The 23,918-nt window shown below is 42.1% G+C and overlaps 1 protein-coding gene across 36 annotated transcripts in view; it reads left to right on the top strand.

Moving 5' to 3' along the window:
• ARHGEF7 (Rho guanine nucleotide exchange factor 7) overlaps nucleotides 1–23,918 on the top strand; it is a 181,933-nt gene that overhangs the window by 24,700 nt on the left and 133,315 nt on the right. For 19 of the 36 annotated variants that reach the window (XR_012426590.1, XR_012426589.1, XM_074021439.1 and 16 more), the window contains exons 1-2: nucleotides 11,073–11,134; nucleotides 11,318–11,404. Coding sequence is in view for 11 of the 36 variants with exons in the window: in XM_065533487.2 (XP_065389559.1) it covers nucleotides 11,318–11,404; nucleotides 16,428–16,490 (150 nt within the window). In the remaining 25 variants the exon portion in view is untranslated. Of the gene's footprint in view, nucleotides 1–11,072; nucleotides 11,135–11,317; nucleotides 11,405–16,427; nucleotides 16,491–23,918 lie in introns of those variants that run through there. The other 17 variants (XR_012426581.1, XR_012426587.1, XR_012426586.1 and 14 more) reach the window with 2 other exon arrangements.

Genomic DNA, 23,918 nt, shown 5'->3' on the forward strand with positions numbered 1-23,918 from the left:
GGAGGAGTGACATTATAGGCAAATTATAAATAATGATAGTAACATGAACCAAATAGAATTCTTGTGTATACATTGGCAGCCTTATCTTTAAGTAATGAAGATCAGTGTTTTTAAGTGGTTTTTAAAAAATGCATTTCCCAAGTACAGATTGCTACACATCTTATTCACAGCTATGGCCCTATTTATTTCAGCCCACACTGCTGATACTTGAGTTTTGGGTGATAATGATCTTTTTGTCACCTTTTTATTACTCACAGATAATATGAAAGTCCCAACTGGCCCGTCTTTCACGCAAGAGGCTTTTATAGCCCACGAGTGTCCTTGGCCAATGCTTCCTGTCCTCTCTTCCTATCCTCTTGCCCCTCTCTCAAGGGCAGGCCCAACTGCTATTTATAGAGATGTGCTTAACTGTGGATGTCCTCAGCTGTTTCCAGTATCCTTATTTCACTTCCTTCCTCTGGGTGAATGGCTCCCTCCTGCTTCACCATCTCCTCTCGCAAATGAGCCTGTCTCTTTGCATGCCTTCAAATCCCCCACAAGTTAACACATGGATGAAAACAGATTTCTTCCTAGGTGGTTGGGTTCAGTCTTCTCTTAGATGGCTCTGAGACTTGAACTTGCATTAAACACAGCTTCGAACCAAAGACTCTTGAGTGGGAAGGGCCAGGAACAAAGCAGTGCAGGACTGTGGAGCTCCCACTGTTGCCCCCTGGCTTCACTGTGTGTGGAGCTGGACGGCAGGAGGACACTTCGGAAGCAAATCTGAGTAGTGGAAGCAAACAAATGCAGGGCCGCCAGAAAAAACCCTAGACTTCTGAGAACACAAATTTGAGCAGCGGAGGAGCACTCGAGACTGCAGGGACAGGAGCTGCCACTCTCACCGCGGTGTCTCGGTCAAGGGTAGGATGTTGGGTTGTTGGTGAGGCAAAGAGTAGATATAGGAGGCAGCATCCCAGCTGAGAGCAGACTGCTTGTGCTGAGGGTGGACATGACCCTGCCTCGTTTTGAAACTCACCCAATGACTACACAGCCAGTACCCACCTTGGATTCACTAGCACATTTCTGTCAGAGACCACAGCCTTCTCCATAGGTGTCTTTAACAATGGGCAGTAAGAAAATAATCACCAACCATGCTGAAGTGCATTCAGTGGGAGAGGGAACATGCCAAAGGGTCGGAAACAGTAGAGCAAGGGAGCTTAACAAGAAAGCGATGAGCAGCTCTGATTCACAGAATGCCATGCCATCATTTACAGTCGGTTTCCATTAGGTCACAAGCATGAAAGTGAAATAAAAAAAGACAGTTATTCCATGTGAACAGGTGGAACAACAATCTTCGACCACAAGACTCAACTTGAGTTGTCTTATGAATCTGTAATGCTTTGTTTTCTTGTAAGAAAAACTGATCCTTTAAGGGCACATGGAATGGCGGCTGCCGATGGAAGTGGTGAGACGTCAACCATGCCCATCCCTGCTGCACTGACTTCCTGGGGGTCTGCATTGCCGCAGCCTGACCCTGAGGGGTGGCGGGGCACATGCTGTTTCCCAGCTCACTCTCACTCAACAATTAAGATACAACTGCTGCATTTTCATCTAACAATACTGGGAGAACAAAATACGGCTCAATGGAGAAATGTATTCTGGGTTATCTGATGAAGTTTTATCTTTAAATATTTTGTTATCCATTTTTGGCATTGGTATGAGTTTGGAACTGTTGCCACCAACTCTGAGGGATTTTAAAATGTGCTTTTGGAGTTTATGAGAACCAAGCCTCAGGGGATGCATGAGTCAGTTGAAGCACTGTAGTCTTGTTGGTCTCTCTTTGACATTTCATGTCTCTGGCATATCTGAATTTAGGTTGGGAATGGGAGGTTTTGTACACTTGTATCTATTACTACCCTTTATAATCTGGCCAGTTCCATACTCATGGAAAACAATTTGTTTGTTCCCAGATGGCTGCAGCATTTCATTTAGAGTTGGGCTTTGGGATTTCTTGAAGGAGGAATGCAAAAGAGAAACATGCTTTATAAAAGGTTTAAATTTCTTCCAGTAAACGACTTACTTAGTATGCTAAAGACTTTTTGGGGGAGCAGCTTACTTATCTGATATTTAACAGTCGAATCCTTGGCATTTCTGCCTGTTGCTTCATGTTTTCCAATGGATTTGGAAGAAGAGTTGTCCTGGAGACTTCCAAGTTAGCTCCACTGACCTACATTTTCACTCCATTTAACATTATTGACTGTGGAATGAGCCCAGAGTGCTGTGGAAGAGCATAATTCCTGATCAGAAGACAGCTGCAATTTAGTTAAAATAAAGCAGTGACTACCATGTAATTAAAAATTAGATGAACCATTGAATGCTAAGCAGACTTTTAGAAGGTGAACTTAGGATTTCAAACCTACCACTGCATCTCGGCATGACATGGTGGAGATCTGCCCTACAAAGACCCCAGTATACTGGCAGCCCAGCTGTCTGAGGACTGTTTTGTGATGGGGGAGTCACGTTGGCCTGAGGGGAAGAACAATGGATTGGGAGTGGTCATCGTCTTCTTCTCTAATGTATTTAATAATACTTGCACATGGGAAAACATTCAAATGGTACAATAAGTAGAGAGAGAAAAGCAAATTTCCCTTATTCTCCTGTCCTCCATGCCCGATTCCGTTTCCCCATAGAGAACTCTTGTTAAGGGTCTGGAATATGCTTGCAGAGATAGCTCCATGCATTTCTAAACGCCTACATACATTTTCTTCTTGCTTCTTTTTTTTAAAACACAAAAGGTAGAAATTATTCACAGTGTTCCCTATGTTCCCTACCCCGCCAAACGTAACTTGGAGATTGTAACATATCAGGATATAAAGCTGCCCCTTTTTTAAAGGCCGTATGGTAGTGGTGATAGTCTGTGGAACCATTAGAATTCTTTTAATCTGTCCTCTAGATTGTTTCCAATCGTTTGCTATTACATTGTGTTCTAATTTTAGATGCCACCAGGAAGCTCTCCAGGTTAGGTGCCAGGCAGAAAACAGATAGATGGCACACTGAACAGAGGTGGTTTATGAGACTATTTATGAAGTGAGGGCAGGAAGAAGGACAATCTAGAAGAGATGGATTAATGACTGAAAAGTCGTTAACTCTCTCTGGCCCGGAAGGGAAAGGTCGGGGGAAGCAGGGTTACTCCAGCCAGTGAGAGCTGTAGTTACAGGACAGGCTGTCTGACAGGAGCCACGGTCTTCCACCAGTGGTGTGTTGGTAACTGTTTAACACCTGGCTGTCTGCGAGGGGGGCCCTGGCATGTACTGTTTGCTGATTTCTGTGCTGTAGGTACTTACACCAGGGCTTTCAAGCCACCAGTGTGACAGAGTGAGACCCACACAGCCCCTGTGAGCCAGCACCAGCATCTACCACTCTAGGCCCCTGCTTCCTGCCAGGGCCCCCTGTTGGCTCAACCCCACCAGAAGCCAGAGAGCAGGGCAGCCTGGTTGATGCAGTCCTCAGAGGTCGGTGCAGGTTGGTGAAATCCACAGGCAGTGCAGTTTTGGACACGACATTTCAGCTCTCTGAGTCCCTGTTTTCTCATCTGTAAAATACCAGAACTACCTCAAAAGTCTTCTATGACCCTTTCAGCTAAGGTTCTTTCTTTCCCTTACTCCGTGATGAGTGGATTTGGTGACCTAAGTGGGTTAGGTCATTTAGTGCACAGTTGCTGACTATTTAATGTGAGACATCTGTGGGCCCTGCAGTTAGGGAGCTTATGTCTAAATGAGGGAGATGAGATGAGCACAAGTAGGTCCAGCTATGTTGTAGGTCTAACTGTGGACAGAACCACACGCGTTGAGGAGGAAGTGATCTTTCATAGCTGGGGTGATGATGAGATTTGATGGCAAAGACCTGGGGTGACGTTCATTCTGTGGTTGCGAGTCTGAATTATTCTCCAAGTGGGAAAAAACCAGAACACTTCTAGATTCAGTCTACATATACCACTGGGTTCTGTAAGTATGGTCCTGGTACCATCAACGTCTCCAGGGAACTTGTCAGAAATCCAAATTCTTGGGTTCCACCCCACCTGCTGAATCTGTGTTACTCCAGGTGATTCTGATGCATGTCGATGTTTAAGAAACACTGAGTTATACCATACCAGTGGTTCCCAAACCTGGCTGAAAATTAGAATCAGATGAAGACTTTAAACATACACACTGACACTAAACTCCTGGGCTGTACTTCAGACCTACGCAGAATCAGAATCTCCCTGGGGAGCTAAATACTTCTCAGACATGACTATTTTCTACTGTTGATCTTAATTGTTGAGGTAACATTGAACCTGTTTAATTATTTGCCTTGCTGATACTGCCTATTATTCCTTCTCTAGTGGTTTTTACTCAAACTCTTTCAAATTCTGAGAGTCTTTAAATCCTGAGAGGTGGCAGCTGTCTTAGTCGCCTCTCTGCTTTGGTTGAGGGTGGAGATGATTGTTCCTGCCCTGGAGTAGTTGGTAAGGACTTGACATGAAAACTGGATAGCTGTAGACGCTTCTGAAGTCTGACCTTAATGTTGCTTTGTGATTAATTTGTAGCAAATATTCATATCACACACACCACTTATCAAATATTAAGTATGAAATCCATACTTTGAAGGAAAATTGTAATGATTCTGGGACTGTCTATGCCTCTGCCTGGTTAGAGTTCTTGAGGGAAAAGCCTGGAGTTTATTACCATGGAGAATTTGGCACAGGATTTCTGAAAAGTGAACTGGACAGAGTTGTTGGTCATTTGAGGCCTCAGTTTTCTGAATATTTCTGGAGACTACATGAAAAAGGAGACTTCCCCGCCCCTTTGAATTGTGAAGGGTTTGCTGATTATAAATAAAGCTATGAACATTGTTGTACGTGGCTTTCAGTGGACCTATGCTTTCATCTCTCTTGGGTAAATACCTAGGAAAGGAATTGCTGGTCTTAGGGTAGATGTATATTTAACTTTGCAAGAAACTGCCAGTTTTCTAAACATACCATTTACACTCCCATTAGTCGTGTCTGGGAATTCCAATTACTTTACATCCTTGCCAACACTTGGTATATTGTCAGCCCTTTCCCTCTGATCAATTCTGGTGGGGTGGAGTGTTATCTGTAGCTTTAATTTGCATTTCCCTAATGACTAAAGAGGTTGAACCCTTTTTCACGTGCTCACTGACCACCTGTTCATATAGCTTCTTTAGTGAAAGATTAAAGAGACTTTCAACCACCTTGTTTATATCATAATATTCCAAACATGTTTTTCCACTGCAGTTTCACCCATGATCTCAGCTGCCTTTTACTTGCCATCCTTGAGAACACCCGGGACTGCTAAAATGGCACACCTTTGAGACGCAGTTCCATCTGCCTCTTCACCTTTCTAGGCCCAACTCAGAGGTCACCTTTTATGCTGGTTAAGCTTCTGGCCCTACCCTATCTCTGCAGAATTTAGGTTTCCCTCTGCCATGCTTCTGTGATGCTGAGTCTACGTCTCTGTGGCCACACTTTACCATGCTGTGTGCAAGCTTCTGTGCATCACTGAGGGCAATGCCTTGTCTCACTCTTTGCATTCACAGTGCTTATGCCATCATCTGCTGTGGACTCTAAGCCCAATATTGCTGGATTAATTTATTACCCATTTCATCCTCCCAACTGCTCTGTGCAGAAAGATGTATTAGCCTTAAATCAGGGACAAGGGCATAGATCCAAAGGGGTCAAGTGACTTGTCCAGTGTGACACAACATACTTGTTACACAGCCAGGCACTACTTACTATAAAGTTTTGACTCTTTGACATTACAGTTTTCCAAACAGGTATGTTTTAGGTACAGTGTTCTTTGACTTAGCTTGCTACAGGTAGGTACCCATGTACATGTACAGAAATATTTTTCAAGGGATATGCAGGCACAGGATGGTTTTAAAGGAATCCACTTCCAGACCCTCAACTTACATACACAGTCACCTAAAACTGACTAGCCTTAGAAGGTACCTGAAGCCATGGAAGACATGAAGCTGGCTTGGCCATCCCATCTCCCCTCTCACGGTGGCCATTCTCCCACTTCATACAGAAAGGCAGACTTTGTACCTGTCATCTTCCTGAGGTGCACTGTTGCAAGATGGAAAACTTCCAGGCCATGTAACAAAGAGACAATTAGAAATATTGATGGTATTAAGAAGTCAATGACTTTAATGACTGAAATTTTGCAACTCAGGGGTTTCCACTTCCTAGCTTTCACAGAAATCAAAGGAGACCTAATGAAGTTGTTAATAAATGATTTAAAACATTTTTAACTTATGAGAGACCATATTTGGACTTTGTCCATGTAACTCAGAAGGCTTTAAAGAGTTAAGTTATATCACAACAAAACTCCTTCTATTTTCATGTATTTATTTTTGTGAACAAAGTTTTTCAGGGTTTGCATAAAAATCCTCCAAGATAGGAAAACAAGTGATGCTAGACCATACCTCACTCCAGCAAAAAGTGATAGTCATTCATGGGTAAATGAACAAACTAAAAAATAAGCCCTATATATTTCATTAAAAAAAAACATTTCTGGCTGGGTGCAGTGGCTCATGCCTGTAATCCCAGCACTTTGGGAGTCTGAGGTGGGTGAATTGCTTGAGCCCAGGAGTTCAAGACCAGCCTGGGCAACATAGTGAGACCACCATCTCTGAAAAAAAGAAGAAGAAAAAAAAAAAGAAATACATTTCCAGATGAAACTTTGCTTTTTATATGTAATAATTTATAAAAACTGTAACATATTGTTTCCATCATTTGTGTACTCATAATAGTTGTATTAACTCAGTTCAGAAAAAAATCATAGCAATTAGATTCTTATGGTTTAATACTCTTAAATGTAGAGTCAGTTATCATTATTTGTGGTAGTTACGTTCTAGAAAGTTACCTTGATCATTGAATTACTGACAAATGCAACATTGCTCTGAGGAGAAATATAGCGTTAGGATCCATGAAGACTCTGACCACATTTTGCCAACCAATCAATACATAACCTTGTTTTATGTGTATTTTTGTTTGAAGATAGTTTATTTAATATAAATTTCTTACAATTAATCATATGCAGTATTTCTTTATAATAAACAATGTTTCAGTTACAGCATTATGTACTGCTATGATTGTATTAGTTTGTCAGTCATAAGTATACACATGCACACAGTGCACATATACAGTACTCACATAACACGGAATACTGTGAACATGCTTTATACTGTATAGCACAGTAATAACAAATACATAAAGTCCTGAAAAGAGCATTAAGTGAAGATTGAGCATTTAAAGCTTTATACACATTAACTAAAGTCTTACTGTGGATGGAGCTGCAGGATGTGTGATGGTCAGTGAGTGCACTGTGGTTTACCCTATCAACCTTAGCTTGCCCCATGAAAATCAAAAGAGGCTGGTGGAATTTACTCTGCACAAGAGGAAGATGTCAATAACGGCAGCACATTGTGATCTGGCAGAGCTACCTTAGGAGATTGTCTTTTGCAACTTGTTGATGGTGTTGGCGACTCTCTCTCAAACTGGCTAGAAAAATTGGTTCAGCCTTGTCTGCCTGGCTTTTCGCCTCAAATTTTTAAGCATCTCAGAATAAGGGATAAATGCAGTGGAAGTGAGGCGCTTAAATGTGAGGCTACGTTCAAGTACAGGGTCACATTCTTCCATGTCATTGAAAATTTTTTCCAAGGCAGAATTCCATTCTCATATTTTGGCTGCTGTGAGAGGGACAATTCTTGGAGTCTTAGGGTGACTTTTGTCACTGACTTTGCTGCCATGTTTTGTCTTCTCATCCAGGTTTTTGTTTGTGGGTTCTGCTGCCTTCTCTGACAAACTTTCCTCCACATCTTCTTCCTTCATGTCGTTGAAACCTTCTCCATTTATTTGCCGTGCAATATGCATTATGTTTTTTTACATTGTTTTTTATATTTTCTGAAACACTTTCAAAGCCTTGAAAAGTTTTCACGGTCTGGCCAAATGTTTTCCCAGCAGTTATTGACAGTAGCCTGCTTGATGCTGTCCCAGGCTGTGCCAACATAATCAACAACGCTGAGTATAGTGAGTGATTTCCAGTAGTCTATCATGCTGGCTTCCTTGTTGGCATCAAGAGCCTCACAAGCTTTACAATAAAGTTCCCTCATGTAGTGTGCCTTGGAAGTTTGTATTATGCCCTGAGGGGCTGGATGAGAGATGCAGTATTGGGGCATGAAAAGAACTTCTATGTTGGGGTGAACATTTTCAAGTTCGTCATGGCAATGAACTGGGGCATTACCCAAAATTAATAAGACCCGGAAAGCAAGGTTTTTGCCCTGGAGATATCGTTCAACTTCTGGAATGAAGCAGTGGTGGAACCAATCCCAGAATATTTCAGATACCATCCTTGATTTTCTGTTTTACCTCCAATGGACTGGCATGCAGTTCAGGTTTTTCCCTTTAAGTGCTCATAGGTTGTGGGCTCTGTACACCATCAGAGGTTTGCACTTGAAGTCGCCCTTGCCATTGGCGCACAATAGCAAGGTTGAATGCTATAAAGTCAGGGGCTTGCATGACCATTTGCATTACATAGGTTTTATAAGAATGCCAACATTCTTATAAAACAAGCCAGTCTCATCAGCATTGAAAACCTGCTCTTCAACATAACCCTTTAACCCTTTTCACGTATAACACTTAGCAGGCATTTTAAAAATTCTTCCGCAGCCTCCTTATCTGCAGAACCTGCCTTGCCTGCAAGTTTAGAATTTGATTTCATGCTGTACCGCCTTTTGAAACGTTCCAGCCAGCCTGCACTAGCTGAGAAGGGTTTAACATTTTCCTGACCTTGGGTAACATGGCTGTAAATTTCCTTGACTTTCAGTCTCACAACAATACTGCCCACTACACTTTTTTTTTTATTGGTTGTCGTCTGATGAATCCACAAATTTAGCTGCTTTTCCATCCTTTCCATAGCTTCATCACGCACTATAGATGTTACTTTAGCACTTTCTGGAGCAGCCTCATGTACAGATCAGCAGATCTCCACTTCCTTTTTGTGAATGTACCATATTGTTGATTTATTAACATTGAACTCATGACAACAGTACTATAACTCATGCCCAAACGGAGCTTATCTAACACACGTATTTTCTCTGTAAGACACATCACAGCCTTCTTGCACTTAGGGACATTAGACCGCATTTCAGCACTACGCTTGGGGGCCATTTGAAACAGAGAAATCACCATCGGAAGGCACAGAAATTTGAAAAACGTGACACTAAGTAGACTGAGAAGAGGACGTATGTTTACAGAATGAGAACTGAAAAAAGGCAGAGCATGGCCTTGTACCAGCTCAGCTGGAAACGTGTACATAAGGTGATACAAATTTTTCACTGTTCTGCATGTGTCATATATGACTGAGAGAGTGCTTCAAGTATTGATTTTTGGGTTACACATAATTTTTAGCAAGTAGCTGAGTTCATAAATACACTCTTTGATGACTGACTGTATTTGTAGAGGTCACTTGTCAAAAAAGAGTGCGTTTCAAGCATAAAAATAGATTTTATGAGGATACAACTTTTTGGGTGAAGTGGAATGAATTAAAGGAGAAAGAATTAATGTCTGACTTGTTCAGAAACTTTTTAGATGGAGAAATGGGTATTATGTTTCTATTACATTTAGATTCTATTGGATTTTAATAAACGATGCAATGGTTTAATTTTAAAATGTCATCAGAATGTCAGAAATTACATCCTTTACAACTATTTAAAACTATGAAGAAAAAAATTATTACCTACATATGTGATAATTTTTAAGAATTATTTTAAAGAGAACAAAATGGATTAGGAAGCAGCTTTGCTTTTGCCATTCCACTGAAAAAATGTACAATTTCGATGGAAACATGTCAGCACTTGCTTGTAGGAATTTTTCAACTATAGAAAGAAAAAAAGCTTCATTTCATCTCTTTTGGCATTGGTGAACACTTGGTTTTGATGTATAATTTTAAAACACCTGAGCACCATGAAATGAAACCACAGTATTCCTGAGGGTAGCCTGGTGAAATGTGATTTTCTCCTACAGTACAGGACAAAAATGCCTTTAATGTCCTCAAATGCTAGAGTTCTAGATGACGCATTAGTTTAAATGTCAACGCTTAATGTCTTCACATGTAATTTGGAACAGAAATTTTCTTACAGTTAAAATAATCCTTGGAGTAAAAACCAAAATAAACAGCTTTTCGTATGCCTCAGGCTTCTTAAAATTTTCTAGTAATTGGTGCTGTTTCTGGTTTCCTTAGTTTCTTGCCGTGGGAAAGGTCCAAACACCTTACATGTGTTGCTGGTGGCCCTAACAATTCTACTTTGGACTAAAGCACCAGGGAGTCTGTAGGCGCCTTCCTGCGCTCCTTGACTGCGGGGGATCCACAATTTCTTCTCAGCTGACTCACTGGTTTTCATGTTAACTGTCTATTTCAGTTAATCATTCATGAAGCACGTGGGATATACTTGGGGAAAGAAAACACTGCACCTTAATCCCAACATGCATAATTTTTGTTGCTTTAATTAAGTCATCGCATTAGAATTGTAACTGCGCTCTCCATGAGCCTTGGTTAGAAAGAAGGGAAGAAATCCCAGGTTCTCTCCCAACAATCAGGGGTTACTCAAGCCGCCCAAACTCTCTGGGGCCCCTCTGGGCCGGGCTGTGTCCACTTGGGAGAGGCCGAGGACCGGGCGCCAAGAGGCTGCGGTGTCTGTGCTTGGGGCCCAACGGGTGCGCTGTGTCTGCGGGGCCAGGCCAAGGACCTGGAGCAGGGAGGAGGCCGCGCGCGGGGCCGGGCCTCGTCGGCTGCGTCCGCGGGGCTGGGGCCGAGGCCGAAGACTGGACAGGAGAAGGCGGCGGTGGCCGCGTGTGGGGCCAACCAGTGGGCTCCGCCTACCGGGCCGAGGCCCAGCACTGGGCCGGAGGAGGTGGCAACTAGCCGGGTAAGCAGGGTGGGCTGCGTCCGCTGGGGCGAAGACCCAGCGCCAGCCGGAAGACGTCCCGCGCAGGCCGGCGGGGGCGCGGTCTGAGTACGTCACTTCCGGCGCCGGGACTCACTTCCTGGTGCGGGAAGGGGCAGAGATTGGTGCAGCCCCGGAGGAAGAAAAAAGGGTGAGGAGAAGCGGCGGCTGAGCGGGTTGGCATCTGTGGCTGCGGGCTCGCTCCAGGTCGTCGGGGGCGGCTCGCTAGCGTCGCCCGCTGTGTTGGGAGCGCGGGCCGTGGGCGTCGCTTGGCCTTGTCCCCGGTCTCCCCACTGCCGGCCACAGCGCTCAGCGCTTGTGCTCTGTGTTGCAGGTCTACCCGGAGCCGCGGAGCGAGAGCGAGTGCCTGAGCAACATCCGCGAGTTCCTGCGTGGCTGCGGGGCTTCCCTGCGCCTGGAGGTGAGCGCGGGCGGCCACGGGCCGAGGGAGGGGCCGGGAAGACGGGGTTGGGCCCGGGGTGGGCGCTTCGCTCCGGCCAGACCTCCCGCCTCCTCCGCGCCCGGGTCCGACCCTCCCCGGCCGCTCGGGGGTCCGGGTTGTGTGGAACGGGGCGTTGTGGGTTTGGGTAACGGCCGGGAGGAGGCGGCGCGCGGGCCACCCCCGGGGCAGGGTGGAGTCTGCGTGGGAACCCCAGACATCGCCCTTGCTCCAGTGAGGAAGAGTGGTTCTGGTCGCTGGTGGTGCAGGTGACACACATTTTCAACAACCGTTTATCAGGGGTATGAGCCCATTTCTTGGCACCTGCCTCAGCCTGAGCTCTGCTTTTAGAGATTGTCATCTAAGGGCTCGCATCTAGGTCTGGGTCAAGCCTTAGAATCCTCAGCAGGTGATCAGGCAAAGTCGTGCAGAAATAAAATGGGCCAGCCCTCCGCCTGCTTCTCTCAGCCGCACTCCTTTCTCTGCTTTTTCTATCTGAGACCAGAAATTCGGTGGTTTTTCCGTACCCTCAACACTTAATGTTTAGGTTAGAGAATTCACAGTAACCGGTATCTGAGGTTTATAAAACATGCTTTCGGGGAACATACTGGGCGGGGTCTCGATTCCCTGTTGTAAAATATTGTGTCACTTTACTAAACATTGTCTTTTCAGTCTTTCAGTGGCAGTTTCTGGGAATTTAACTCTTTCATTTTATTTTACTATTGCGATTCTTCCTACACTTGGGGTAGCGCTTTAAATACAGAAATCTAGCTTTGCTTTTCTTGGGATCTGCTCAAGCGGTTGCAGTCAGTCCTGTACTTAAGTCCTGCCTTTTATTTTTATGTTGCCACTTTGTCACTCTTAACCTTAGTTTTCTTATCTGTCAACTGAGATGGGCAATATCAAGCTCCCAGATAAGAGTACAGTCAGCCCTCTGTATCCAAGGTTACCCACCCGTGTATTCAGCCAGCCTTGGAAATATCGGAGGAGGGGGAAACCAATTTAAAAAAACCAATATAAAACAACACAGTATAATGATTATTTACATATCATTTATAATGTACTAGGTAGTGTACGTAACCTAGGGGTGATTTAATGTTTACGAGACTATGCCATTTTATATAAAAGACTTGAGCATCTGAGGGTTTTGGTATCCATGGGGATCCTGGAACCAATTCCCTGCTGATAAAAAGGGACAACTGTATATGAAAGCATCTTTGTAGAACCTGTTACATAGGATAACCCAATAGAGATTTCCCTTCCTGAAGGATAGTCTTTGGCTATAGGTTTCTCGGAAAACTTAGAAGTCATCAAATCTGTGAGGGCAGGTTACATGGAAAGTTTATGTAATTGAATTAGACATACAGGAATTCATGAAGTATTACTGGCGTTGTTTATGATTGTAAACACAAAGACATTTGTTGTTGGTAGTATTTCATGTTGGCAAGGAAATTATTACACGTAAGTGAAAGTGCTAGGGGAGATTCCAAGAAACTTAGGGCTCTTTCAAAGGGAAAAAAGACAGTGTTTCAGTACCCTTCGTCGTATCAGCTTTGTCATTTTGTAATCCAGCTGCCTTATTGGCTGTGATAAGGTGCCTTGCTAGTGGCAAGTTTTACTTTTTCTTGACCTTTGTGTGGGATTTTATCATATTACCCTCTTGAAACTACTGAGTTTATTTATGTTTAACGTACTTTTGAAACTAAATTTGCACATTAAGATTATCTGACTTTGGTGTAAGACTTCTTAAGAAAGTTTTGTTTTAAAGTAAATTGAGGCTGGGCGCAGTGGCTCACGCTTGTAATCCCAGCACTTTGGGAGGCTGAGGTGGGTGGATCACATGAAGTTGGGAATTCGAGACCAGCCTGGCTAACATGGCAAAAACCCGTCTCTACTTAAAAAAAAAAAAATAAACACAAAACCCAAAACCAAAAATTAGCCGGGCATGGTGGTGCGCACCTGTAGTTCCAGTTACTCGGGAGGCTGAGACTGGAGAATCCCTTGAACCCCAGAGGTAGAGATTGCAATGAGCTGAGATTGCCACTGCACTCCAGCTGGGGCGACAAAGCGAGACTCCGTCTCAAAAAAAAAAAAAAAAAAAAAAAGTAAATTGAATGTTAAAAACTTACCATTTTTAGTTTTCCAAAGGTTGCTGCTGACGTTTCGTATGGTAACTGTTGTTTTTATAATTAAGAGTTATTTTGAAGGTTCTCTGGAAGAGAGATTTCCTTAACATATCCCAAGCATCTAGAATAGTGCTTGGCACATAATAGGCTTTCAATAAATATTTGTTACTCACAGAATGAGCTTGAAGGTGTAGTTGATAGCAAGTGAGTTTCACATTAAAGTAAAAAATTAGTTTTGACTTATTTTGTCCTGTTTTTAAAGAGTGGATATCTCTTCCAGTAAATTTAAACAAGAGGCAAATGTTACCTTTTTTCAAGCTTAGTGTGAGTCACACTTGTAATTACCTAGGAGATAATAAAAATGAAAATATGAAAACAGCACATGAAAAACCTGATAAATTGTTCAGTCACTGTGTTTTGGGAAGTTTCCCTGAGAGGTCATTCTGTACGGTATGCGTCCAGCTCTGGCTACCAGCCTTGTAAGCTGATGTGAAGGGACAGGGCTGGGCCCTAAAGGACTTGGTCGTCTGCCCTGCGGGCCACAGTGCAGCAATTTCCCATTGTGTGAGAATTGCTTAGAGAGTGAGGAGGGAAGGGCCTTGCACTTGTGAAATATGTTGTAGGATTTACACATTTCATTTTCACAAAATTCTGAGAGGTGGGAAATTGATAAGAAGTGTTTTGAAATTACAGACACAAAACTTAAAACGGATAGCTTAAATTCTAGATTAGCTTTTGTTCTATAGTTGTAAATGTCAAGGTGCTTTTCTTCCAGGGGTTAGTTTAGACTGAACTGTGTTTCTAACAGATTGTTTTTGGTGTATATATTCTTATTTACTGTCAGTTTAAGCTCTGCTAAGATTGGTTAAAGGGAAAAAGGAAGTAAATTTGGTTAATATGTCAGCTATTTTGGTGCATACCTTCCTTAATTACCTGTAGAAAATCAGATATTACCCCCTAATTGTTCTGATTATGAAAATATTTTTATAAATTGGTTTTAAAGGAATATTGTGTGAGTTGCATTTATTGGTAAACTTTGAGAAGCACTAGGTTTTAAGTTGGAAAACTCTGAAATTTGGAAAATTAAAAAAATTTAATTAGTGTTGGAAAGCAGTGCAACTTGGGTGACTTCATTTTCTTACAACGTTTTTACTTGGCATGCTGAAATTTTTTTTTTTTTCCAGTTAGGGCAAAAATCCGTAGGCACACAATTTCTCTATTTGTATCTCAAAAACAACCAAAATAATAATTATTAATAAGAATGATGATGATGTTGGCTGGGCACAGTGGCTCATGCCTGTAATCCTAGCACTTTGGGAGGCTGAGGCGGGTGAATCACCTTAGGTCAGGAGTTCGAGACCAGCCTGGCCAACATGGTGAAACCCCATCTCTACTAATCACACCACTGCCCTCCAGCCTGGACAGCAGAGCAAAACTCCATCTCAAAAAAAAGAATGATGATGATTATGTTTGTAGAATTTCACTTGGGGATAAGTAACTTACCGAGGCAAACCAAGCAAGGGATAGGACATTTCTTTGCATTTTCTTAGGTAAATAGCTACAGAGAAATTCAGAGTGATTTCTGTTTCCAGTTTTTTGCTGCGTTACTGTGGAATTCCGATTCAAGTGTTGTGGCTGCTGTAGGGGGTGTGTGTGTGCATGTTTGTTTGTTCACTCAAAAGGTCATAATGAATTAGCTTCCAAGCTGTTCCCATCCTATACAACCTTGTCTGATTAGGCATCTGACAACTAGGGAAGCAGGTGAAATGTAACTGGCAAAAGCAGATTTTATGTTTCTAGGAGAAAGCTGTGTTTGGTTAAAGCCATCACACCTGTAACATGTTTACCAGCTTTTTATTTCAAGAGCTGAAAGTTAAGAATATAAGATTCCAGTTGTTTAAATGGTACATCATGAAGCTCACATTAATAATGTGGTTTCAGGAATATTAGCAACAAAATAATTATAATAAAGCTGTGGATTTTAACTTAGTTCTGTTTGAAAGATGTCTACTGTTCTAGATAGTTATATTCATACATAATAGAAAAGGATAATCCTGATGGATGGTTTGATATTAATGAGGCTTTTTTTGCTTAAGAATTGACTGTGGATTCACATAGAGTGTTACCATCACTACTTGAGAGGAAAACAAAACATTTCAGATGAAACTGGGTGAGCCTGTTCTCATAGTTGCCAAGAGGGAATAAAGCCAATTTGTCAAGTGTAAGCAAACCACAGCTCTTTCTTCTCACAGACCATTTCTGAAATAGTTGTTTGATATGATAAGGATGGTAACCCTAATATATTAATAATTGATCTCTCCAGCTCCTTGGCACAGCAACTAATACTAAAATTATCTGCAGGTTTCACAGTTGCTGTTCATTTACTTAACTGTTTTTCTGGAAAAGTGGAAAGCATCCAAAGGCCCAGGTGGTTCAGAACAGAAATCTGCTCTTTTCTCATCCTCACCCTTAGAAATTTTTGGTTGGTTTTTTGGTCTCTCAGATCAACAGAGCATGAAATGTAGACCAGCTAGTCACATAAAGCTTGCCTCATACCCAGTTTCTTTTCTTTAATTCTTATATTTTGTTTTTAAATTGACAAATGGTTGCATGTATTTATGGAGTAACAACATTATGTTATGGCATATGAATGCATTGTGGAGTGATTAGGTCAGGGAAATGAACATATCCGTTCATGTCCTCACATACTTCTTTTTTCTTTGTGGTAAGAACATTTAAAATCTCATCTTTTAGCAATTTTGAAATGTACTTTATTGTTAACTGTAGTCTCCTGCTGTACAATAGATTACTAAAATTTATTCCTCCTGTCCAACTGAAATTTGTACTCTTTGACTAACATCTCCCCTTTCCCTGTCTAGCTTCTGTTCCCTCCTTCCCAGCCTCTTCAGCATCTGGTAACCACTATTCTCTTCTCTGCTTCTGTGAGTTCAGCTTTTTTACACTTTGCATCTAGGCGAGATCGTGCAGTATTTGTCTTTTTGTGCCCTGCTTTCTCTTAGCATAATGTTCTCCAGGTTCATTCATTGTTGTTGCAAATAACAGGGTTTCCTTTCTTTTAAAAGTCTGACTAGTGTTCTGTTGTGTATGTATCCCACATTTTCTTTATTCTCTCATCTTTCAGTGGCCACTTAGATTGATTTTGTATCTTAGCTGTTGTAAATAGTGCTGCCATGAAAATGGGAGTGCACACATCTCTTCAACATACTGATTTTAGTTTCTTTGGCTAAGTATATACCCAGTAGTGGGATTGCTGGATAATATGATAATTCTGTTTTTAGATTTTTGAGGAACCTCCATACTGTTTCCCAGAATGGCTTTGCGAATTTACATTCCCACCGACAATGTACAAGGCTTATCTTTTCTCCACATCCTTGCCAATACCTGTCACCTTTCATCTTTTTGATAATAGCCGTTCTACAGGTGTGAGATGCTCTCATGGTTTTAATGTGCATTTCTCTGATGATTAGTGATGTTGAACATTTTCTAATCTGTTGGCCATTTGTATGTCTTTTGAGAAGTGTCTGTTCGGGTCCTTTGCTCATCATTTTTAATCAGGTTATTTTTGTTTGTTACTGAGTTTTTAAATATATTTTGGATATTAGCTTCATATCAGATGTATGCTTTGCAAATACTTTCTTTCCATTCTGTGAGTTGTCTCTTAATTCTGTTGTTTCCTTTACTGTGTATAAGCTTTTCAGTTTGATGAAATCGCATTTGTCTTATTTTTGCCTTTGTTTTCTGTGCTTTTGGGGTCATATCCAGGAAGTCATTGTCCAGATTAATGTCATGGAGCTTTCCATGGTGTTTATTTCTAGTAGTTTCATTGTTTCAGGTCTTACATTTAATAAGTCTTTAGCTCATTTTGAGTTCATTTTTGTATGTGTTGTGGGACAAGGTTTCAATTTAATTTTTCTGCATGTAGATGCCCAGTTTTCCCAGCACCATATGTTGAAACTGCCCTTTCCCGATTGGGTGTTCTTGGCACCTTTGTCAAAGATCTGTTGACTGTATTACGTGAGTTTAATTCTCAGCTCTCTATTCTGTTCTGTTGGTCTGTGTGTCTGCTTTTATGCTAGTGCCATGCTGTTTTGGCTACTGTAGCTTGGTAATACACTTTGAAATCAGGTAGTGTGATGCCTCCAGCTTTGTTCTTTTTACTCAAGAGTGCTTTAGCTATTTGGTTTTTTTTTTTTTTTTTTTTTGTGATTTCATGTGAATTTCAGGATTGTTTTTCTATATCTGTGAAGAATACCATTGGAATTTTGGTAGACATTGCGTTGAATCTGTGGATCACCTTGGGCAATATGGATGTTTTAACAATACAAGTTGAGCATGCTGATACGGTTTAGTTGTGTCCCCACCCAAATCTCATCTTGAATTGTAATCCCCATAATGCCCACATGTCTAGGGAGAGACCTAGGGAGAGACCTCCGGGAGAGACCTAGGAGATTATGGGGATTACAATTCAAGATGAGATTTGGAGTTAGAGATCAGCCTGGGCTACATGGCAAAACCTCATCTCTACCAAAAAAGAAAAAGTCTATTGGACAGTGCTGGATCCAGTAGAATCCTAGGAGATTGGATCATGGGGGTGATTTCCCCCATGCTGTTCTCGTGATAATGAGGGAGTTCTCAGGAGATCTGATGGTTGTATAAGGGGCTCCTTCTCCTTTGTTTCTCACTCTTCTCTCCCCTGCTGCCCTGTGAAGAGGGACCTTTCGCCATGATTGTAGGTTTCCTGTGGCCTCCCCAGCCATGTGGAACTGTGAGTTATTTAAATCTCTTTTCTTTATAAATTACCCAGTCTTGGGTATGTCTTTATAACAGTGTGAACATGGACTCATATACATGCCAAACCTGAATATCCAAAATATTCCAAAATCTGAAACTCTTTGAGCACCATCGTGACACTCAAAGGAAATGGTCGTTGGAATGTTTTGGATTTTTGGGATTTGGGATGCTCAGCTGGTAAGTATAATGAAAATATCCCCAAATCTGAAATACAAAACACTTCTGATCCCAACTTATGTCACTTCTGAGCATGTTTACATGATGCTGAGTAGCACAGAGCATACTTGTGGCATGGGTGCTGAATGGTCAGCTCGGCACATTCACAGCTAGATCAAATTGCAACTTTGATCTTCAGTTGATTTCTCGTTTTTTGACTCAGGGTTATTGCTCACTCCTGGTAGCTGCCCACGATTATCAGGTGTTTGCTTTGATGGGGATGGTATGGAAGGAGGGAATGTAGTGCCTGACCCGAACTCCTTGACTGGTTGCTGTCCTGCGTTGCCACTTGCCAGCTGTGCCATCAGGGAAGTGGGTATCACATGTGCTTGCCCTTTGTGTCGGTTGTAAGGATTACATGAATTCATGCAAAACTCTTAGAACAATGCCTTGTAAGTTGGAGGTGCCAAAGAGACGTTAGCTGTTATTATCATTTGCACTGTTCTTTCGTGTAGTTGGAGCCACATGGTATATTTTAAATCTTTACCCAGGGTTTCATATTAATTTTATAAACTTGAGTAAATAGAGCTGTGTAAGAAGAAAAAAAGTCATATAATGCTACCATCTAGAGATACCAGTGTTAAAATTTCTTTTTTGGTCATTTTTTTTAATCCAATGCAAATATGTAAATATATTTTTAAACTATCCATGCCATCATAGTAATGTTTTATAACATGCTTTAATTTGATCCAGTGTGAGTCTTTTCCCATGTTAAATAATTATTTTACTACTGATTTTAATGGCTGCCTCTTAGTTCATGGTAATAATCCCCATTTTTGGATACAGAAGTGGATTCTGAGTTTTCACAGTTGTGAACAGTGAACTGTGCAGTGGACGCTTCTGTACCACACCCTTAATCCTTGATTTTCTTTGTAGGACAAATGCCCTGATAGAGCACTGCAAGGCCAAACGTAGGGACTTTCAAAGGCTTTGAACACCTGCTACCGTACAGCCTCCAGAGAACTTTTGCCAGTAGCAGTACATGAGAGTACTCCTTCCTGTCCTGTGGATGTCATGTGGACAGCTGTCTTGTATTTGTTGTATATTTTCTTTCCCTTAGGAAGATGGGAAACCTGTTATGGATAAACATTTTGGCTTTTCTTTTCTTTTTTTTTTTTTTGAGACGGAGTCTCGCTCTGTCACCCAGGCTGGAGTGCAGTGGGCGGATCTCAGCTCACTGCAAGCTCTGCCTCCCAGGTTTACGCCATTCTCCTGCCTCAGCCTCCCGAGTAGCTGGGACTGCAGGCGCCGCCACGGCGCCCGGCTAGTTTTTTGTATTTTTTAGTAGAGACGGGGTTTCACGGGGTTAGCCAGGATGGTCTCGATCTCCTGACCTTGTGATCCGCCCGTCTCGGCCTCCCAAAGTGCTGGGATTACAGGCTTGAGCCACCGCGCCCGGCAGGCTTTTCTATCTTAAATCTTGCTCAGTGCTTTACATTCTGCGGATATTGCAAACTAAAATAAATGTAAGACACTCAACATTTCCTACCTTGGACTTTTGAAAGAGGATGTGAAAGAAAAGCTGCTAGAATGGAAAATAAAAGTTGAAAACCCCAGAAATTTACAGTGTTATCAGCTGTTGCACAAGTGACCTGGCATGGGACATTCTTGGGCCACTCTGCACGCTGGCTGTAAATGCATCTTGAGACTGTCTGCAAAGGTGAGAGGGCAGGTTTTCATTTTCTCACTTTACAGTCGAGAGGCTTCAAAAGGAGTTCAGGTGGCAGTCCAGGATTGTAAGGAGCTGGGATAATTTAGTGAGTGAGAGGTTTGGGAAGAGAAATTACCTTACCTATTTCTAAAACACTCATTTTCCCTGTGTATTTTTAAAGGACAAATTCTTTTATTATGCTGCTTTGCCTAATGCTCAGTTCTCTTCTAGATTTTTTTAGCTAAGATTGTGATTAGGATTTCACACACAAGAATAGTTAAAAATATTAATACTTTTGAAAGAATTAAAACATGGGAACCACTTGCTGAAACTCAAAACTTGTTGATACAGGCTTAATAATTAATTGCAATAAAAGCAGAAGTAAGTCTATAGTCTGTTTGGGATGGGATGCCCAGCCAAGGGTTGTTTTTGTTTTGTTCTTAGATTCAGACAGATGAGGAGGTAAACTGTTTACTGAAACTTGGCTTTGAAGGTTTATGAGGCACCAAAGATATGTTTGAGGCATTCTTTTTAGCTGGGCACCCTTCTGTACTGTTGATGCCAAGCATAAAACGGTGGGTCACAACATGCTGTTTATTGTCTAATTTATTAAATAAGCTGTTGAAGCTTATTCCTATATAGAACTGTAGTTAAGGAAGTTAAGTAAGAAAAAGATTGTTCGGGAGAAGAAATGAGTAACTATTCCCTGAACGTTTTGTAGGTAGGTTAAAGAAAGACAGTTTCCATTCAGATACTGTAATTGTGTTTTAATTTTACCTGGCAAGAAGTATCAGAGATGGCCCTCTGTCTTGTACCTTAGTGCCTGGCTGTACTGTCTTGCTGGGTGAGCACAAAGTGTTCCTGCATATCCAGGCTGCTTTTCTAGTGTGGACAACTAGACTTCCCCCTTCATTTCAGATCTTTGGAATGTCCTAATTGTCTAGATCAGCACTGCAATAGAAATGTATTGGGAACCACAGATGTGATTTTAAAATTTTTAGTGACTACTTTGAAAAAGTGAAACAGTTATTTTTCATTTTTAAATTTTTATTTATTTATTTTTGAGACAGGGTCTCACTCTGTTACCCAGGCTAGAGTATAGTGGCGTCTTCATGGCTCAATGCAGCCCACACCTCCCAAGTACCTTAGACTATAGGCACGTGCCACCGTGCCTAGCTAATTTTTGTATTTTTTTTGTAGAGATGAGGTTTTGCCATGTTTCCCAGGATGATCTCTAACTCCTGGACTCAAGCAATCTTCCCACCTCAGCCTCCCAGAGTGCTGGGATTATAGGCATGAGCCGCTGTGCCTGGCCTAAAGTTAATTTTAATAATGCATTGTATTTAACCCAGTGTATCCATACAATTACTTCAACCTGTAATTGATATATACATATTATATATCATTATTTTAGGTATTTTATATCAGGTATTTTAATTTCTTCACATTAAGTCTATAAAATCTTGTTGAATTTGTTACGGCCACAGCACGTCTCGGTTTGCGTTAGCCACGTTTCAGTTGCGCAGTGCTCCGTTGTGAGTGGCTCCCGTTTTGCCTGTTGCAGTTAGATTATTTAAGAGCCTGGAGAAATACAGTGATCTTTGAAATGAAATGGGACCAAAGTTTGTTGAGAACAGATTGTGTGTCTAGGCATTTTACTTGTAAGGTTTTGTTTAAACCTCACAATGCCCTGCAGAGAAGATGGCAGTTCCCCACTTAGATAAGGGGTTGAGACTTGAAGTGATTCAGAAGTCCCAGGTCCCAGCTCAGCCAGTGAAGAGATTCGGGATTTGAACTCAGATGCACCCACTCCACCGGTGTGGCTTCATACAGGCATGCTGCTGCATAGTGTGGCTAATGCAGGTGAGGTATTTAACAACATCAAGGCAATACTCTTAGGCTAACTCCTGGCAAGGCCCATGGGCAAGTTCTCAGGAGAACTTACCTGATGACAGGGCCTGCCTCATGGACGTGCGACTAGTGTTGCCACACAGGGCCCTGTGCTTGGTTTCATGCTCTGCTGTTGCCATCAGAAACTCTTAAGAATTTTTTGACGAGGAGCTTTGCATTTCCAATTTGTGCTGGACCCTGCAGTTGTGTACTTGGTCCAGCCTGCTGGGATTGTTCTTACAGGTCTGTGATCAATAACTGGAGTAAGCAGCATTTTCTGAGTGCTTATTATGGCTTAGGCCCCATTATGAAGTGTGTGTTAACCCAGTCTAAAAGTAGCTGTCTTAAGTTGGTATCATCATTTTGCTCACACAATTACGTCCCTGACCCCAAGCGAGCAGAATTGGGATAAGAATAACCCTCAGCAATCCCTGCTATCCCTAACTTTGTTTCACTTTTTAAAAGTAGTTACTAAAAATTTTAAAATCACATCTGTGGTTCCCAATATATTTCTATTGCGTAGTGCTGATCTAGACAATTAGGACATTCCAAAGATCTGAAATGAAGGGGGAAGTCTAGTTGTCTGAACTAGAAAAGCAGCCTGGATACCCAGAAACACTTCGTGCTCACGCAGCAAGAACAGTGTAAGAATTGCTTAAAGTACTTCCTCCTGATAGGAAGTTAAGATAATTTGTCGTCTCTCATGCATTAAAAATTGCCTCAGCTTCCAAGGCGGCCACCATTTTTCCTGTCGGTAATAAGGACTCGTGATAATATTGGCTGTGCGTTTTGTTTTTCTAAAGGATCCTTTAGGGAAAGCCGTCCTCTCCAGCGTTGGGATGATAAAAGGATGGGAAGTCGAAGTCAGCTTGAACTTACCCATCAGAGAACACGTTGGGGTTGAGTGGAGGGAAGAGCCTCTCCGAGGAATTGGAGAGAACTTTCCACTCACATTACGTCTAACTAGCCAGAGGATGGGCATTGGGACAGTATACTTGTAAGGTTCCTTCAAAGCCTGGCTTGTGTGAGTCAGTGATGCTGCTGCTCTCGGACGAGCTACCAGTTTAATAATAGGACTTAGCTCCAGAGTCTGTTCTCCCTTTTTGACCCTTGACACGGGACACAGATCCCTTAGTAGGTGTTCATGCCTGGCCTGTGTGGGCAGCTGGGTAAGTGTTTCCAGTGCAGCTGGTCAGTCGGTTTCACCCAAGAGTCATGTCACTCGTATCTCATCTAGTTGTTCAGCAAGTACTGGCAGCACTTAATACACGCAGTAAAGTAGCGAGGCTGTTTTGCCACCATAAAAATGCAGTTGAGTTTGCCTAACGTGAAAATATTAAGTTTCTGTGTAGTCTCTGCTAGCCACAACCAGAAGGTTGTGGAGGAACCTTCTTGGAGGAACAAGCCTTCTGGTTTGTTTATCTGCATCTATCCCCTTCCCCTTGATAAAGCAACTGTGAATTTGGTCTTAATTAGCTGTAGTCTGTTGAACCAACTCAGTGTAGCCAGGGTAGAGGCAGAAAGAAGTGTCCTGCACAGCGGTGCAGCTGAGGGCTTCGTGTTCCTGAGTTGTTAGCACGAGAGAGGGATTCAGTGGTCAGCTCTGCATAGTCTCTCATTTTCTAGCAAATAGAATCCAGAGTGGATGGCCTCATATGTGTAAATTCTCATGAGACTCAAATGGAAATTAGTTGTCCCTGAGGTTCTTCATGCTTGGCTGATTGATGGTTTGAGAGGGGTATTTTATAAAGTAGAGAGTGAGATTAGGGCTAGGGAGAACAATGGTGGTAGAGTGGCCTTA

The sequence above is a fragment of the Macaca fascicularis genome, chromosome 17 (genome assembly GCF_037993035.2).
Source record: "Macaca fascicularis isolate 582-1 chromosome 17, T2T-MFA8v1.1".
Lineage (NCBI taxonomy): Eukaryota > Metazoa > Chordata > Mammalia > Primates > Cercopithecidae > Macaca > Macaca fascicularis.